Genomic DNA, 18,027 nt, shown 5'->3' with positions numbered 1-18,027 from the left:
CTTTCAGTGGCTGACTTATTTCACTTAGCATTATACCCTCCAGGTCCATCCATATTGGATGGACTGCAAATAGCAAGATCTCATCCTTTTTTGTAGCTGAGTAATACTCCATCATATACATACAGATATATATATCTGTTATACACACACACACACACACACACACACCTGATGTCTTTTCTATCAACTCATCTATTAATGGACATTTGGGTTGCTTCCATGAGATATGTTAAATTTTGTCCAGCACAACTTGAGGTTCATGAAGAAGACCGTATCAATAATTGAACCCAGTAGTTCTTTAAGCCATTTAAAAAATGCTTATTTAGGAACTTCGTATATTTGATATTAAGCAGGCCAGACAGAAATAAAAGAAAAAGTTCCTGCCCTCAGGTAGTTAACTTCTAAAAAGGGAGACTATGTAGAATACAATGTTCTTGGAACAAAAGAAGAAACAATACGGTATAGGAATACAAATGGGGGGGGGGGCGGGAATTCCAACTAAGGCAGGAGGGAGGAACAGGGTAAAGAAGGTAGGTAAACGGGCAGCCTGGGTGGCTCAGCAGTTTAGCGCCACTTTCAGTCCAGGGCCTGATCCTGGAGACCCAGGATCAAGTCCCACATCAGGCTCCCTGCATGGAGCCTGCTTCTCCCTCTGCCTGTGTCTCTGCCTCTCTCTCTCTCTCTCTGTCTCTCATGAATAAATAAATAAAATCTTAAAAAAAAAAAAAGAAGAAGGTAGGTAAACATTGGAGCTGGAAAAGGGATTCTCCATCAGCTGCCTATGAGAATACTTTAGGAGCCTTCAAAAAATACCAATCCCCAGGCCTCACCTTCAGGGGAGCCTCAGTCAGTCTCACCTTATGTCGACAGCACACTGCATTAAATGCACCATTACAATGTCCTGGAACTGGCACATTTATAATGTTTGATGTTTATTCTTTTCCTTGGCCAACATTTTCTTGACTATCCTTGCCTCTTTCATTTCCATATAAATTTCAGAATCAGTTAATCAATTTCCACAAATAAACCTGCTGGTCTTTGGGATGATTTTGCATTAAACAGTTCAGGTAGGTCATAATCCCAGGGGCCTGGAATGGAGCCCCACATCAGGCTCTCTGCTCCGCAAGGAGCCTGCTTCTCCCTCTCCCTCTGTCTGTTATTCCCCCTGCTTGTGTTCTTTCTCTGTCAAATAAATAAATAAAATCTTAAAAAAAAAGGGAAAACCCCCAAACAGCAAATAAGCATGTGATATCACTCTACAACCACAAAATGAAAAGAGGAAAAGAAAAAGAAACAGATTGCCAAGAGTTGACAAAAATGTGGAGCAACTGGATTCTCATGAGGTATCTGTATACCCTGCCTACAGCTCTTCAGGCCTCACCAATTCAGTGCATGCTGGCCCAACTCCCAGCAGTTGGTCTTGGTATCTCACTCCCTAAGGGCTTTTTCTCTCTTCTCAAGAACTGTTCTGTCTGTAAGAGCAACAGTCTGGAGATGTCAGGGAACAAATGCTCCTCCCCTTAGGAATAAATTTACCCACAGGTCGACTAGAGTGGTGAATAAGTGCACCGACTCACTTGCTCTCTGATACATGCTCTATACCATTTCCAGAGATCTTTAGAAGGGTTGAGTTCTAATTGCCCCCAGTGGTACTTGCTTTATAGTTCACGCTTTATTGATTCCCATCCCTTCCTCATTCACTTACTTCCTACCAAGATTTTGGTAGGCCATCTCCCAAATAAAACACCCTCAAAATCTTACTTCAGATATACATCTAGAGAAACCCAAGTTAAGATATATATTATACTCCAATTAAAATTTATTAAAAGGGAGATAACTCCTAATATTTTTTGTGTGGGGGGGGAGGTGAGTAATAAGTTAATATTGCTTAGGATAGGTTGCTATAGTGATGTGGTACATCAGGATATATCTTATCACTATTTTCAGTGTAAAAATTGCATTTGTCACCCACATGAATATAAGTTTGATCATGTGTAATTTTTACACGGTTTAGCTCACTTAATTATCCCTATTATGTTGATAAGGAAGTTGAAAATCATAGATGAAATATAACTTATTCAGGATCACATGACTGTTTCAGGATGAATTAGGATATGCTAGGCTAGATGGGAAATCATTACGATGACCAGATTATGAAAGGTCAGGGGAAGAATTATCTTCTACCTAATGGGAAGCCAAGTAAAGTTATAAAACAGAGGAATGCAATGACCAGGTTTTGTAGAAACTTTGTTTGACTTCAGAATGGAAGATGGGTGAGAGAGAGAAGGGACAGGAGGCTGGATCACCTTGAGAGAGCTCTGGCAGTAATTCAGGGGTAAGATGGGAAGGGCTATAGGTAGGGAAGGGGCTGTAGACACAGCAGAGAGGATAGAGTTTTAGAGAGATTGGCTGGGGAGGGGATTGACAAATCTTAGTGACTAATTACGGTTACTAGAAGAGGGAAGGAAGTTTTTTTGTTTTGGATATCAGTTAATAATTTAAACATTTTTACCGTCATCAGCAGTCATTGTTTTTGAAAGAGGGGTCCCCCTGGTGGTAAAAGATAACCATGAGTGGGATTCTTTATTCTTGGTACTTGTGAGACACAGCTGTATTACTGAACCTAGTTAACAAGACTGTAAAATAGGGATTCCCCTCTTTTTTTGTGGTGGCAATGGCCCACATCTAAGAATAATTGAAAGCTGAGTGGTGGGGTTGGGGGTAATGGGTATAGGTGGTCAAAAGGTACAAACCTCCAGTTGTAAGTGGAAGAAGTTCTGGGGATGTAAAGTACAACATGGTGACTATAGTTAATTACATATGTTGTATATTACATATATTACATATTACATATATGTTGTATATTTGAAAGTTGCTGAGAGAGTAGACTTGAAAAGTTTCATCACACAAAAAAATTGTGACTATGTGAAGTGGTGGATGTATTAACTAAACTGATTGTGGTGGTCACTTCAAATATACACATATATCAAATTAGTACATTGTATACCTTAAATGTACACAATGTTATATGTCACTTATATCTCAGTAAAGCTGGGAAATGACCCAATAATCTCCTTAAAAAAAAAAAAAAGTACCACTGACGGATCAGAAGGTGGGGCCTGACAACAGCCTTCACCCACTCAAGCAAAATAGCTTCTGGCCACCTTTCCTCTCCAAGAAATTGCCAGGTAGCTAGGAGGAGGGGTTGCTTGCACTCAGTGGTGCTGAATCCAATAGGCACTGGGAAACTCCCCCCGGGAATGCTGATCTGCTTTCGTAAGAGCACAGCAGAGGAAAAAGGAGAGACTTTAAACCCAGATGCACCTGGATCTGAATGTTGGCTCTGGCACAAACATGCTAGTACTAGTTTCTTCCTCTGTGAATTACACGTTATAGAAACTAGGTGGTTGTGAGGTTTGAGGTAATATATGTAAAGCACTAGGTCAATGCTTCCTTAACAGTTGGAGATGATGATGATGATGATTACCTTAGGAGCTTAGGAGATGGCCCGCTGTGGTCCTTTAGGCAATTAGGAAAATCTTAGGGGTCCTGTTTATTCATGACTATGCTAATAAAAACAGAGAGCTCCACAGTTGACTCAAAAGATGCTAAACTACCTGGAAGCCCCCAGGGCCGAGTAGTAAATAGACAAGGTAATACCCCAGAGAGACCTCTCTCTTTGTGCTTTCTCTCTTTATGCCTTGGGAATAGCCCATGAAATAAACAAGAAGCCCTTTCAAAAACAGGTGCATTTGAATAAGCCTGAGTCATCCACCAAGATGAGATATTTCAGAAACTTTCCATTTTGAGCTCTTGGCATGTTCCTGATTATGTATAAATACCTTGCTTGTTATATAAATACACAGTGAATGTAACCTTTTGCTAAGTAATGCAAGGCCAAGCTACAAAAGCATCTGAGAAGGGAGCCAATTGCACCTAGTGGTTCCCTTTCACAAGCCCCTTAGGGTCCTGGAAAGGTTTAAAATGTTAAAGCTGTAAGAGTTACCTCTTGAAATCACCACAGCCATTTTTTTTTTTTCCTCTCCAGGAGCTCTGTGTGCATGTGTATTAGTTGGTTTTATCCATCTGTAAGCTTTTGTAAGCTCCCTAATGAAAACAACTGTATTTTCTTGGCTTAATTGCACATTATTGAGTGTTCTGTCTCTCGTGCTATAACTGTGCAATAATGAGGAATGGTTTGTTCATTAGGGACAACCAGCATATGAGGCAAATGGTGAATCGGGTATTTTATTGATGTGCCGAGAAAGGAACTTCTTAAAGATCAGAATATAACTATAAAAGCAAAACAAACAAACAAACAAAAAGCAAAACAAAACAACTTTCTTATTGCATCACACATAGATTGTATCATAGCCAATAACAAAAAGGGTTTGGTAAGATTAATCACTTATGATGCAGTTCATAAGGAAAACAGAAGGGTACATACAACTGATGTTTTGTACTTTTTCTGGACACAGAGCCAGAATCTGCCAAATGCTGTGTGTGTGTTTGGGGGGGGGGGGGAGGCTGGGTGGCATACAGAACAAACTTGTATAAATGAGTCTGCCTTTGAGAATAATTTTAGGTGCCCACTCCTGAAAGGTAGATACTGGAAAGCTTATTAGGTATCAAAACCAGTCATCCCCCATATTTGATTTTCTGAAGATTCTTTCCTTTAGCTTTCTGTAATGCCAGGGATACTAAGTTTTGCCTCAGCCACAGGTTAGCCAAAGTGCATGATTAAAGTGGTGGGTGTGACATTTCCTGTATAGTTTAGGGTAAGACTGGCACCTTCTTCCTGGCTAGGAGGGCACCCAGCACATCTATGAACTTGAGGGGTGGAATGGAGCTTACTGACAGTCAAGTCCTGCCCTAAAAACCAAAAAAGTGGAAAAGAAATTTGCGTGGTATCCTCAAAAGTTATCGAAAGGCAACTTGGTGAAAATAGTTTAAAATAAAAACTTAATTGCTCTTTGTCAACTCAATAAAATGATTTTTGTATTTGCTTTTGAACTACCTTTTTTCTATCATTAAATGTTAACTTCATAATTTTTTAAACTTAAATCACCCAAATAAGTTCTCTTTTGTTATACTTGCAGTTTGCCAAGTTGCAAATGGGTCAGTCTGTAGAAAGATCGCAACAATTACACCTACGTGAGTGTGGATATGTAAATCTAATTGTCTTAACCTAGACAGGTCCCAAGCAAATGAGAATGAGATATAAATAAATGGATATCTTAAATGTTTGTGTGTGACTCAAGGTTCTTAAAAATTACACATGTGTGTGTTTGTTTATTGGGCACATGGTCCCTCCATTTGGTGGTTGTCTGGGCTAAGACTAGTCCCTTCCCTTGCAATATATGTTCTGGTTCAAAGCTATTTTTCAGTCATAAGTGATTATGGTGGGTGCACACACAGCAAGCAAAGCCAAAAGCAATGCCCCTTCCAGCAGACCCTGTCTTTCCCTCAACCTATGCTGGAGGTCTCCAACTGTCTGAGTCCAAAATGTATACTTGTGTCCAGGCAACAATTTAAATCAAAACAGTGTGTTGACAAACTTTTGGGTTAGAAAGCCTTGAGCCCAGCAGTTTGAGAATGCCTGCAATGAACTGGGTCTTACCTTTCTGTGTCCCCAGAGCTGGTTCCCCTTCATGCCATGACAGTCATAGAGAGTGACTGGGCTGTTGTGGGAGATTGCATCGAAGCAGAATTTTCGGGTGTGCAGTGGCTCACCAGGTCGAATATCTTCTCTCCATCCAAAAGTAAAGAGCTAACAAAACAACAATAGCAGAAAAGCTACAGTGAGTTTAGAGTCTGGAGAGCATGGGGTGGGGGTGGGGGGAGGTTTTTTTTTGCAATGTGGAATTTGTGCTTTGTGATTTACCCTAAAAGAACAACTTCTAGGCATAATAGAGGTGTTGAAAAAGGCATGTAATCATAAAACTCTATAGCTGCAACACCTTTGGGCACCTTTGGCCTGGGCTGCCAAAAAATACAAATGAGGAGTTTCCAAATAGGTACCAGAAAAAATAACAGAGGGGTGGCATGGAAAGAAAGAGGGAGGGAAGGATGGAGGGGGAGGGGAGAGAGGGAAGGAGAGAAACTCCTTTTTTTTTTTTAATTTTAAAAATTTATTCATGAGAGACACAGAGAGGCAGAGACATAGGCAGAGGGAGAAGCAGGCTCCCTGCAGGGAGCCCGTTGTGGGACTTGATCCCAGGACCTGGGGATCACGACCCGAGCTGAAGGCAGACGCTAATGGCTGAACCACCCAGGTGCTCCAGAGAGAAGCTCTTTAATAAAGTTCTTTACATTCTTCTTTTAGATAAAATGTTACTGGATCAAACACTACACAGTTAGCCCAAATAAACAGATTAACTGCAAAAAGACCAGGAGCCCAGTTGAGCTGGATTGATGCTTGCAGTGTGCAAATTTTGATTTAAATGGAAGCTGAGCTTAATGAAGTAAAGAATACGCAAATTAATTTTCTAGGGTTGGTATGAATAAGTCAGCAGGGCGACGTAGAAAGTTTTGGGCTATACCACACTGTAAGAGATACAGTTTACACACGTTACACAAATTCCTCCTTCTCAGATGAAAACACAAGGATATTTATTCTTACTGCATTTATTTTTTAAAAAGATTTCATTTATTCATGAGAGACACACAGAGAGAGAGGCAGAGACACAGGCAGAGGGAGAAGCAGGCTCCATGCGGGGAGCCCAACGTGGGACCCGATCCCAGGACCCCAAGATCATGCCCTGGGCCAAAGCGAGGCTCCAAACTGCTGAGCCCCCCGGGCTGCCCAGTCTTACTACATTTAATAGACTCTGGTATTCCATCCAATCTTCTCCTCGTTTAGTCTATTCTACCTTATCCATCCCATTCTATTTTTTGAAAAATGCTACTTCTGAGGCACTAACGTGGATTTTACAGTATATTAAATTAAGACACAAACCACTTCTGTAAGTGACTTATCACTGAAAGGTGTTGATTTTCTTGAGTTGGAGCTGATCAACCATCTGAGGAGTTCGGTAGGAGAAATCCTCAAGTAAGTGGGGAAAATAGATTAGATGAGCCCTCTGCATCCTTCCAATTCTAAAATCTCAATGAGGTTAGGGGCGCCGGGATAGGCTCCCCACAGGGAGCTGCTTTTTCCCTCTGCCTATGTCTCTGCCTCTCTCTCTGTGTCTCTCATGAACAAATAAATAAAATCTTTAAAAAAATAAATACAATTTCAATGAGGTTATATAATTCTTAGAATAGGACTTAAGGAGGCCTTTGTGAAGCCAAGCTGTGAATTGCAGGATAAAGAGCTGTCAAAGGGGCCCTGTTGATACAAAAGCGAGCTGGATGCTGAGCTGTGGAGAGAGAATACACTTGGCACTGATCACACCCTCAGAACTTTTCAGTTTTTCCATCCTACCTGGGTGAGAAAAATGTAGAGAATCTGGCAAAATGCCAGGAATGGCTAACAAAAAACAGTGAGGTGGTGGGGAGACTGCAGAAAACTTGAAAAAAAAAACTGGGTTAAATGGTTGGAAGAAAATCAGAAAGAAATTATGTGAATCCAAAGATATGTAAGTGGATTTCCTGGGTAATGGTGAGTGACTATATATTCTGTTTCCCTGGAAGACAGGACAAAATAGAATGTTTTAAATAGAAGGCCAAGGATTTTTAGGTGAGGCATGTGAAATAGATTCATGAAGAGACATTGTGTGGTCTTTTTTTCTTATAGTCCCCCCCCCCCTTTGATTGTGGACTGAGACATTTTTAGATTCATTTAAATCAACAGGCATGAGAGTGACTTATCAAGGAAAAGTGTTGAGCAGCTAGGTATTTCTGATTTGATCACTCTCTTTAAATCAGAACTCACGACTCCCTTGGCTTCTGAAACACTGTGCTCCTCTGTTACCCTTTTTCATCTTGCTCATGTCCCTTCTGTATCTGTCTCTTCCACATAGGTATGGCTCAGGGCTCTCCCTTGCCTCCTGTCCTTGTACCTCCTCTAGCTGCTATTATGCATGCTCAGTTCAACTCTCTCCAATACTTGGATACCAATAGTTGGTAACTTAGCATATGATATGTCTGACTCCATGCAGGATTTCCCACCTGCCTGTCCCATGGATATCTCAAGTTCAAAACACCCTAGATTCAATTGATTCTGTTTCCTTCTCAGCCTGTTCCTACTCCTTTATTTTGTTTTAGTTGGTGGTCATAGTACTCACTTGCCAATCTGGGAGTCTTTCATCTTTTTTTCTTTTCTTTCTTTTCTTTCTTTCTTTCTTTCTTTCTTTCTTTCTTTCTTTCTTTCTTTCTTTCTTTCTTTCTTTCTTCTTCTTTCTTTCTTTCTTCTTTCTTTCTTTCTTTCTTTCTTTCTTTCTTTTTTTTGTCTTTCATCTTTAACCCCTTTGCCTCCCTCACCCTCCTTATTTAATCGATTAGCAAGTCTTACCATGTTTGTCTCCAAATATTGCTGGAAGTAGTCCCTTCTCTAGCTCCACTACCTTTGCCCTCAGTATTTCTTTTAAAGATTTATTTTTCTAAGAATTTATTTATTTATTTGAGAGGGAGAGAGAGATTGAGAGAGTACAAGACTGCAAAAGCAGGGAGGAGAAGCAGACTCTCCGCTGAGCAAGGAGTTCCACAGAGAGCTCCATCCAGGACCCTGGGGACCCCAAGATCATGACCTGAGCCAAAGGCAGCCTCTTAACCGATTGAGCCGCCTACGTGCCCAGGTTCTGGACTACTGAAATAACTTCCTGATTGGAGTCTTTCCCACCTTCCTTCACAACCGTTTGACTACGTTACCTCTTGTCCTAAAATCTCACAGTGTTTCACATAATGCTTAGAGACCACAGTACAAACACTTTAACATATAAGAATTCCCCATAATCCGGCCTTTGTATTTCCCCCCTAGCTGCATCCCTTTTTCTGTAGTTTAAGTTCCAGCAACAACAAAACATTGGAAAGTTGCTAAGAGAGTAGATCTTAACAGTTCTCAACCACCGGAAAAACAAATTCTGTGACAACGGATGGTTATGTGTGTTAACTAGACTGGCTGCGGTGATCGCTTTGCAGTATGTACAAATATCGAATCATTACCCCATACAACGGAAGCTAATATGTCCTACGCCAATGATATCTCAATTCAAAAATGTGTGCAGTTCCTTGCACTGATCAAGCTGCATTTTCCCTTTTGCGACTCTGATCATGAGAATCCCTGTGGTCAGGAGGCCAACATTCACCACTTCACCCTCGTTTATGCTCATGAGTTCCTTGAGATTCAGTCCAGGCACCTACTCATCCAAGAAGCCTTCCCCTCAAACCCCTTACTCCTTCTCTTCCTTTACCTTATTTCATCATGATTGTCCATCTATGTTTCTTTATCTCTCGCTAGACAGATTCTTAATGGTTGGAATCATATCTTTCTTATCTTTGAATTTCCAGCATCCAGAACAATTCATGATGCATAATAAATATCCATCAAAATTTCTATTTAATAAATGAAAATGTGCACCCCTTCTATTAACAGAAAGGGCTCTGGGATAACTGACAAGATCAATCAATTGGTCTTTTTAATCTTTTAAATGAATTTGTGCTGCTTGTGTCAAATCACAACACTGTCAATGATAATATTATTTTTTGAAACTTCATCTTCAGAGATTCTGGACTTGGTTACCTATTACTGAAGTAGAAACTTCCTGTCCTATAAATCTGTCATTAGCACTGATTAAATCTTAATTTCACTGAAATATCACATTTCCATGGTACTGTAAGCAGCCCAACCCATGCAGGAACTGGTGGTCTTGATTGATTTTTCCATTTCCTTCTGTGCCTCAACTTCCCTTTTTGGCCAGAGCTGAAAGGAACAGTCATCATTACCTAGCCTAGCCCCTCATCATTCAGTTGGGGGAAATCACGTCTGCAGGAGTTAAATGGTTGGTCCCTACCACACTTCAAGTGGTCAGGCTTATGTCTGTCTTTCTTTTTCTTTCTTTCTTTCTTTCTTTCTTTCTTTCTTTCTTTCTTTCTTTCTCCTTCCTCCCTTCCTTCCTTCCTTCCTTCCTTCCTTCCTTCCTTCCTTCCTTCCTTCCTTCCTTCCTTTTTGTCTTTCTGTCTTTTTAAAGATTTATTTATTTATTTTGAGAGAGTGTCCAGGGTGGAGGGGAGGGAAAGAGAATGGGAGAAAATCTCATGCAAGGCTTGATCTCATCACACTGAGATCATGACCTGAGTTGAAATCAAGAGTACCATGCTTAACCAACTGAGCCATCCAGGCCCTTTGGCTTATGTATTCTCGCTCTCTCTTTTTTAAAGATTTATTTACTTATTTGAGGGAGAGTGCAAGTGAGCAAGTAGGAGGAGGAGCAGAGGGAGAGAATCTCTAAGCAGAGTTCCCGCTCAGGGGGGAGCCCAATAACACAGGGCTCCATCCCACAACCCTTGAGACCATGACCTGAGCTGAAACCAAGAGTCAGATGCTTAACTGACTGAGCTACCCAGGTGCTCCTGCTTATGTAATCTTTCATAGACAGTCTTTAAAATTTTGTTTTTGCTTTTTTTTTTAGATTTTATTTATTTATTCATGAGAGACACGGAAAGAGGCAGAGACATAGGCAGAAGGAGAAGAAGGCTCCCTGTGGGGAGCCTGCTGCAGGACTCTGTCCCAGGACCCTGGGATCATGCCCTGAGCCAAAGGCAGACACTCAACTACTGAGCCACCCAGGTGACCCACTTTTTGCTTTTTTAATTTTTACTTTTCTTATTTTTTATTAAATAGATCAGTTAAGTACAAAAGAATTCCTCTATTAAAGCAAATGTCAACAAATTCTTCTTTTGACAGACTTATTCATCTATTGTCCAAATTCTATCCCAAGGCTCCTTAGGTGACTTTTATTTCTTGTTTCTAGGTTTGTCATTATAGTGAGATAATCATTCTCAGATTTGTAGATTGATTTTTAGCTGGTGGTCTCCACAGTATTTTATGCTGTATCATCATCATTATCATCACCATCATCATGATTATGTGGTGATTACTTTCCTGCATTCCAAGTGACATTTCCAGATAATATCAACTGCTTTATTCTTCTGCACCTACCATTAGCTAAAATTTTTCTCTTATGTCTTTGAAATGCTTTTTTATTGCCATTCATCTTATCCTAATGGCCATGTCAGTCCAATCAGGCACCAAGCCTTTCATTCATTAAGCACACTTTCTCCTGTGCAATTTTGTCAAACCAGAAACAAGCAGACATTATGAATGTATTTTCATCGTTTGCATTCTGTGATGTTATTGTGACATTTATGGTTTGTCTCTCAGCCTTGGGCTGTTCCTTACTGATGGAAGGATTTAGATTTCATTCAGGTTTCCTGTACAATAACTCTTGATTTTTTTTCAACCTCAAATCCTCAGTTGTAGAATAAATTGATGTTCATCTCTCCACTTCTTGTTTTTAAGTGATAATTAAAAAAAAAGATTTATTTATTTATTCATGAAATTCACACATACACACACAGAGGCAGAGACATAGGCAGACGGAGAAGCAGGCTCCTGGCAGGAACCCGATGCAGGGCTTGATCCTGGATCCCGGGATCATGACCTGAGCTGAAGGCAGCTGCCCAACTGCTGAGCCATCCAGGGGTCCCAAGTGATACTTTTAAGTGCAAATCCAGAATGATACATAACTTGTACTTCTTTGCTCTAATGTCAGTGTGGTACATGTGATGTTGCCTGGGTTTATAGTAATATAAATACGCTTACTACCTTGATCTTGCTACCTGATTTGAGAAGATTGAAAATATTTTTCTCTCCTTGGGTAATTATATTTTACTTTCTTATTAGGTGGTTGGTAGGAATCTGAGCCACTGCATGTTCCAGACGGTACCTATCACTGTTCTGAGCTCTGTATCCCAGGATCAGTTCTTTGCCCCATACAATGACTTGCTTTTGTCTCTGCCTGCACATCTCCTTTCCAGGTCTCGCAAAGGGAACATTCAGTCTGCTTCCTCAGTGGGAGGAAGGCCTGGCCTGCTGCAGTGCTGCCTCCCCAGCATGATATGGCCGCAGAGGGCTCTACTTTCTCCCTCCCCCTGCCCTCCCCTGGACTTGTAACGGCATTTGGAAGGTATTCTTTCCAGACCATACAGTCCTATTAAGGTCTATTTGCTTTCTCTTTTTTGATCCCTAAAGGAAACTGAAAGCCAGTACACAAAGCTACAGTGATCTCAAACAGCTAAATAGATGGCCCTGGAAAAATGAGTCACACAAATTGCTTCCTTCACAAAAGCCAAATTAGTCATCACTGGTGTTCTGCAACAAAAGGCATTTTCTTATAAAGGTGCTTCTGTAGACTATCCTTTATTTCCCATGTAACTATTTTGTTTATCCCTTTGTGTTTTATTTTTGCCGTTTGTTAAAAAGGATCATTTCAACTCTAATAAGTGCCCGTTGTGTGTTCTTTGAATGCTTTTGAATAAAAAAGAATACCTATAATTTTACTCCTCTGATGCACTTCTTTTTTCACCCAGGCATTTTAATCTGAATGGAGGAGAATGAGTTTTAATTCATATAAATCATTGAGTAATATAGTGAATAAAGCTTACAGCTAATTGCAAAAGCAAATCAGCTTGTAATGTTTTAATCACCAAGTCGATATATGGTGATACATATTTCAAAGATGATTCATTTTTTACCTCCTGTCAACTTTGTTTAATCTCCCTGTAGCTCTGTTTTCAGAACCTAGAGACCAGAAATCTTTCTAAAGAGCTGGATTAACTCGTCTTCTTGGGCTTTGTATAGTTGTCTGCTTGTCTGCTTGTCTGGTGCTGCCCTCTGGTGACTATTTCTTGAATTACATGACAGATTTTAGCAGGTCATCATGAGGCGGGAAAAAGAAACCAAACATTTTTAAAGTGTATGCAATATAGTTGGTTTTATTTATATTGATTTTTTTGGCTATCAACTAAAACCTGTGGTCTAGAGCATATTTCACTCTAGAACATTCCAGGGAATAGAACTATGAAACCTGATTCAGGCATTCAGGCAGGCATGCTTCCTAATCAGCTGGCTGGCTAGATGTGTTTCCTGGTGGGGCTGCACAGGGGTGGTAGAGAGAAATTTAGCCCAACAGACATAGATTTTCCATATGGCATGCTTCTTTTTATTTTTTCTTTAAAAAATATCCCTTTCCACTCTGGTAGGCCTCTGAAGCCTTCTCTCTTGCTTCCAGGGTGAAATCACAATTGCTTCTTGGAGAGGACAGGCCAGACTATCCCTCACGTCTCTGGTCACACCCCTGTGTGCTCATAGAAGATGGGTGAAGGAGCAGAAAGTCAGCTTTTACTGATACTTTATTCTCATCAGTAAATCCTGGAGCTGCAGAGCCTTCTTTAAAACCCATCTGATAAGTGTCTGCACACTGAGCAGGATATATTTGAGTGAATGATAAATAGTTTTTGGTTTTGGCGGCTGCCTTGGACCTGGGAGAGATTTCTAATTTGGGTTTAGTATAAAGTGTTCTGGGGGAGGACATGTCAGAAAGCAGAAGGGAAAGTACATTTATTTAGCCCCTACCACACGTGCAGGATGCTGTTATATCATAGACATGGTTTATTCTCATAATCAACCTGTTTGTGAGGTGAATATTCCTGTCACTATTTAGAGGTGGGGGAACCGCAGCTTAGAGAATTTAACTGGGACGCTTGGGTGGCTCAGTCAGTTAACTGACTGCTTTCGGCTCAGGTCATGATCCCAGGGGCCTGGGTTCGAGCCCCGCCCTGGGCTCCCTGCTCAGTGGGGACTTGCTTCTTCCTCTCCTCCTCACTCATGCTATCTTTCTAGTTCTCTCTCTCTAAATAAATAAAATCTTAGAGAGAAAGATTCAACAATTCCACAAGGTCACACAGGTTAAAGTGGCTGAAATCTAGGCCCACAAGGCCCCCAGTCCTTCTGGAACACCATGAGGCTGTGGGTGAGAGTGCAAGGGCCAGATTACTGGCAAGGGGAAGGGCAATGTTGGTTCACTGACCGATCGCATTAATTCTGGACTGTGCTGTGCACTCGATTCACTGCTGCTTTCCTGAATCATGCTGCTCTGCATTGTACTGTAGGTTATAGGTGGGGTGGGAAGGGACAGCGGGGTGAGGACGGGGAGGGGGGTTGCTAACGTGATGTACCTCAGCACACCCGAACAGCTCTTTAAGATCCTAGGCTGGGCACAGTTTGTCTTCACTAGTTTAATATCCAAGCTATAGAAGAGAACTAAAGCCTTACTGGAAATTGCTTGTCTATTGTTTTCGATTTTCATAGGAGAGGGATTATGGGCAATTCTGGGAAACAAAGCACAGGCAATTTATACTATCCTGAACATGGGATGTATCCTTTTGCAGAGGGAGAGAAGAGAGTAGGATAGGGAAGGGGCTTTAACTGTACCTGTAAATTTTATTCTTTTAAAAAATATGGCAATAGCTGCGGATACTTATTAAATCTGTATAGTGAGTGTACCAAGGTGTGCCAGAATATTTTTATAGTTTCCTATTTGATGTTTCATAATTAAAAAATATTTTATTTATTTATTCATGAGAGACACACAGAGAGAAACAGAGACATAGGCAGAGGGAGAAGCAGGCTTCCCATGGGGAGCCCGATGTGGGACTCGATCCCAGGATCTCAGATCACAACCTGAGCCAAAGGTAGATGCTCAACCACTGAGCTACCCAGGCATCCCTGATTTTTCATAATTAAAAATTAAGACAATAAAGAGGGGCAGACACAATTCTACCCACTATCATTTCTCTTTTGCAAGTGACATGGTGTGAGGAAAATCCCTTATAAAGACCATCAATTTTCAAAGTGGGTCAGGAATTGCAACTTGCTTAATAAACAGAATTGCACTGAAATCCTTTTCAATCGAAGGCAGTAAATGGTTGTAAAGTATCCCATGAAGTCCATGTTGGGGTGTTACTGTCCTCAAAGTTGTCCTTTGTGTGTAAGATTACGGACTGCTACAGCAACAAAAGGTGTATGTAAAGTATACTTTTCAACATGTAGCCAGAGGGGAAAATAAGATTAGATAAGGTCACACACACACACAAAACTTACAAAATAACAAAGAGTCTTTCAATAAAACTGTGAAATTTAGTTGGGAGATTACATGGCACTCTATAGGCTTTCTGTGGTTTGATGGTTACCATTCCGGGAATAGAAATGTGAGCCTAGGGTCACAACGCACGTCTCTACCACCCTTTCTGTTATTCAGAGCATGTCTTCATGCATGATCTCAATTGATTGTCACATCTGCTCTGAGACAGACAGAAACGAAGAAGGTAAGTAATTCGCTGGACTACAGAGCTGGTTGGTGGCAGGAGCAGGACCCCACTGTAAGTCCTACACGTCCCACTTAGAGATCTGTCCTCCCCCTGTCCCTCCATGCCTGCCTCAGCCCGGCTTGCTTCTGTCACTTCCCGCGGCCAATGTACCTGTTCATGAGACCATGTCCTTTCGGAACCATCCTTGACACAGATGTCCAGCCTCAGCTCGGTGCCCGTCGCTCCATGCTTGCTGTCCACGCACAGATTTGCTGCCACGTTTCGAATCTGTGGAGAGAAGAAAAAATGAGCCCGGGGCTGGTTTTGATTGCACCCCTAGCTCTTGGCAATCCTGCTAGAAGCAGTAGTTATCTTGTTTTCTTTTTAATCTACTTGAGAAAGAGAGAGAGGGAGAGCAAGAGAGCAAGCGAGAGAGAGAGAGAGAGAGAGAGAGAGAACAAATGAGCAGGTTCACCCATGAGCAGGGGCAGGGGCAGAGGGAGAGGGAGGGGGTAGAGCAAGTGCACATGTCTGTGCCTAGGGGGGAGGGGAGAGGAGTAGCAGATTCTGCTGAGCAGGGAGCAGGTGCAGGGCTTGATCCCAGGACCCTGAGGTCTGGACTTGGGCCAAAGGCAGATGTTTAACCAACTGAGCCACCCAGGCACCCCTTATTAGTTGTCTTTCTGATTACATGTTTGCTGAATGATGCTTTAAACTTACATGCAACTTGTGGAGCAAAAATCAAGGAATTAAATATAACATGGCCTAGTGGGCAGGTAAGAGGGAAACTGCAGCTGGCCTCAGCAAAGGACTGTGTGATAATGCAATATGGAAAGCAGCCTCAAGTTCATGACTTTCATAAAATGGCGATTTTTTTTTTTTCTTCAAGAGGTTCTTAACTTGGAATTTGTTATCTTCTTGCACCAGAGCATCTTCTACTATTTCTGCCTTAGCTGGGAGAGAGATCTGATATGGAGCAGCAAATGCAAGTAGAGTGGGTGACAGAAGAGAATGACTGAGCACACTGCATGGTTCTGTGCAGGATGTGGTGACATGTCCCAGTTTGCCTGGATGATCCTGGTCTACACCTGTTATCATGGTGTAGAATTTCTCCTGGATGATGAACTCAGTGTCACTCTAGAGTATTAACAAAATAAGAATGAAGGTACTATTGGTGCAATGCTACACTGGATGAAGGTTCTCTATGTGAAGTCTGAACTTTGAAAAGTTGCAGAATGAGAAAAAAGTGACCAATAATTCCTTAAAATAATCGTGTTAATACTGATGTAAGGAACTGAGTGGTTAGAGGTAGGCAAAGAGTGGACTATGTGAAGTATCAACAATAGAAATAGCAACAGAGGGATCCCTGGGGGGCTCAGTGGTTTAGCGCCTGCCTTCGGCCCAGGGCACAATCCTGGAGTCCTAGGATCAAGTCCCACATCAGGCTCCCCGCATGGAGCCTGCTTCTCCCTCTGCCTGTGTCTCTGCCTCTCTCTCTCTCTCTCTCTCTGTCTCTCATGAATAAATAAATAAAATCTTTCAAAAAAAAAAAAAAAGAAAGAAATAGCAACAGAAAGAGTCTGGTCATGGAAATGTGTTCCTTTGTGAAGTCTGCCTGGCTGAGGTTTTCACCAATTCTGCTGACATTGGAACCGCACCCCATGATAGAGTTGGATGTTGCTTATGGTTTGTTACTCAGGTGTCAACGTTTCGCTAAGCTCAAATATCTCAATCCTTTTTATGCCTTTATATAGTGTTGGATTATAATAATCCCTTAGGTATTGTTAAGAATGGAAACAAGGACAGGATGTACTCAGGTGATAATTTTAGTCAAGGCCCTTTTGCCAAGAATGAGCATGAGCAGATAAGGAAAGGAGTCTGTCCAGGAGAGAAAGACAGCTGAAGCGGACTGATTCCTACTGGGGCTGAGGCAAGAGGAAGGGAGAAGGTTGTAATGAAATATACTGAAGATATATCATGAAAGGAATAAATGATGCTGGAATGGGATTGTTGGGGAGAGAGCACTTTCTTATTTCACTTACTGTAGGAGTAGAGGTTGGTATAGCATCATTTGTGAGGGAACCAAGGTGGTAGATACCAACTTCCCCATTCAGGGAATTTGGCAATAGTAGGGGTTCATCACCCACTGTTGGACTATATATTCAGGGTCTCTGTCCCTTATTTCACAGGGAATTGTGAAATAATGTAGAGCCCAGGGCAGCAGTTCTTAACCTAGTTTGGTCTACAGACCTATCTGAGAATCCAAGGAAAGCTATGGACACTTTTACAAAACCAAACTAACAAATGAAACCATAGGTGGATACTGTGTTCATTTTCCTGGAACCTAAACTCCACATTTGAACCCTGAATTTGGGAAAATGCTTTCTACCCACTCCTTGAAAATTACTTGTATCCTGCCTCCGTGTAGGGTGGGAAATCCCGAAAGCCAGGGAATGGATTTGGCTGCTGTCAAAGTGCACCTGATTCACTCTCACTTCTCTTTTCTCCACCTTCCAGGGAGGTGTGGTACCAGGGAGGAATTTTGGTGCGGAATTTGGGGAGCCAAGCCTAAAATCAGCTTTTTGTAAAATCAATTCCTTGATGTGTGATTGAGTTTCTGTGGTGAAATAGAAACATCTAGAAGGTCAAAAGTTTTTTTGCCACTGACTTGAGCCTGGCACACTCCGTAAAGCCCCCACTTAATCTCCTTATCTGAAT

General features: G+C 41.5%; 1 protein-coding gene across 1 annotated transcript in view; it reads right to left on the bottom strand.

Annotated features, from left to right (window-relative positions):
* GALNTL6 (polypeptide N-acetylgalactosaminyltransferase like 6) overlaps positions 1–18,027 on the bottom strand; it is a 1,158,724-nt gene that overhangs the window by 11,740 nt on the left and 1,128,957 nt on the right. The window contains exons 11-12 of the mRNA XM_025462860.3: positions 15,481–15,597; positions 5,621–5,770 (exon numbers count right to left, since the gene is read on the bottom strand). Of these exons, the coding sequence (XP_025318645.1) occupies positions 5,621–5,770; positions 15,481–15,597 (267 nt within the window). The remainder of the gene's footprint in view (positions 1–5,620; positions 5,771–15,480; positions 15,598–18,027) is intronic.

Source organism: Canis lupus, chromosome 25 (assembly GCF_003254725.2).
Source record: "Canis lupus dingo isolate Sandy chromosome 25, ASM325472v2, whole genome shotgun sequence".
NCBI lineage: Eukaryota > Metazoa > Chordata > Mammalia > Carnivora > Canidae > Canis > Canis lupus.
This window is presented reverse-complemented; position numbering and strand designations above follow the sequence as displayed.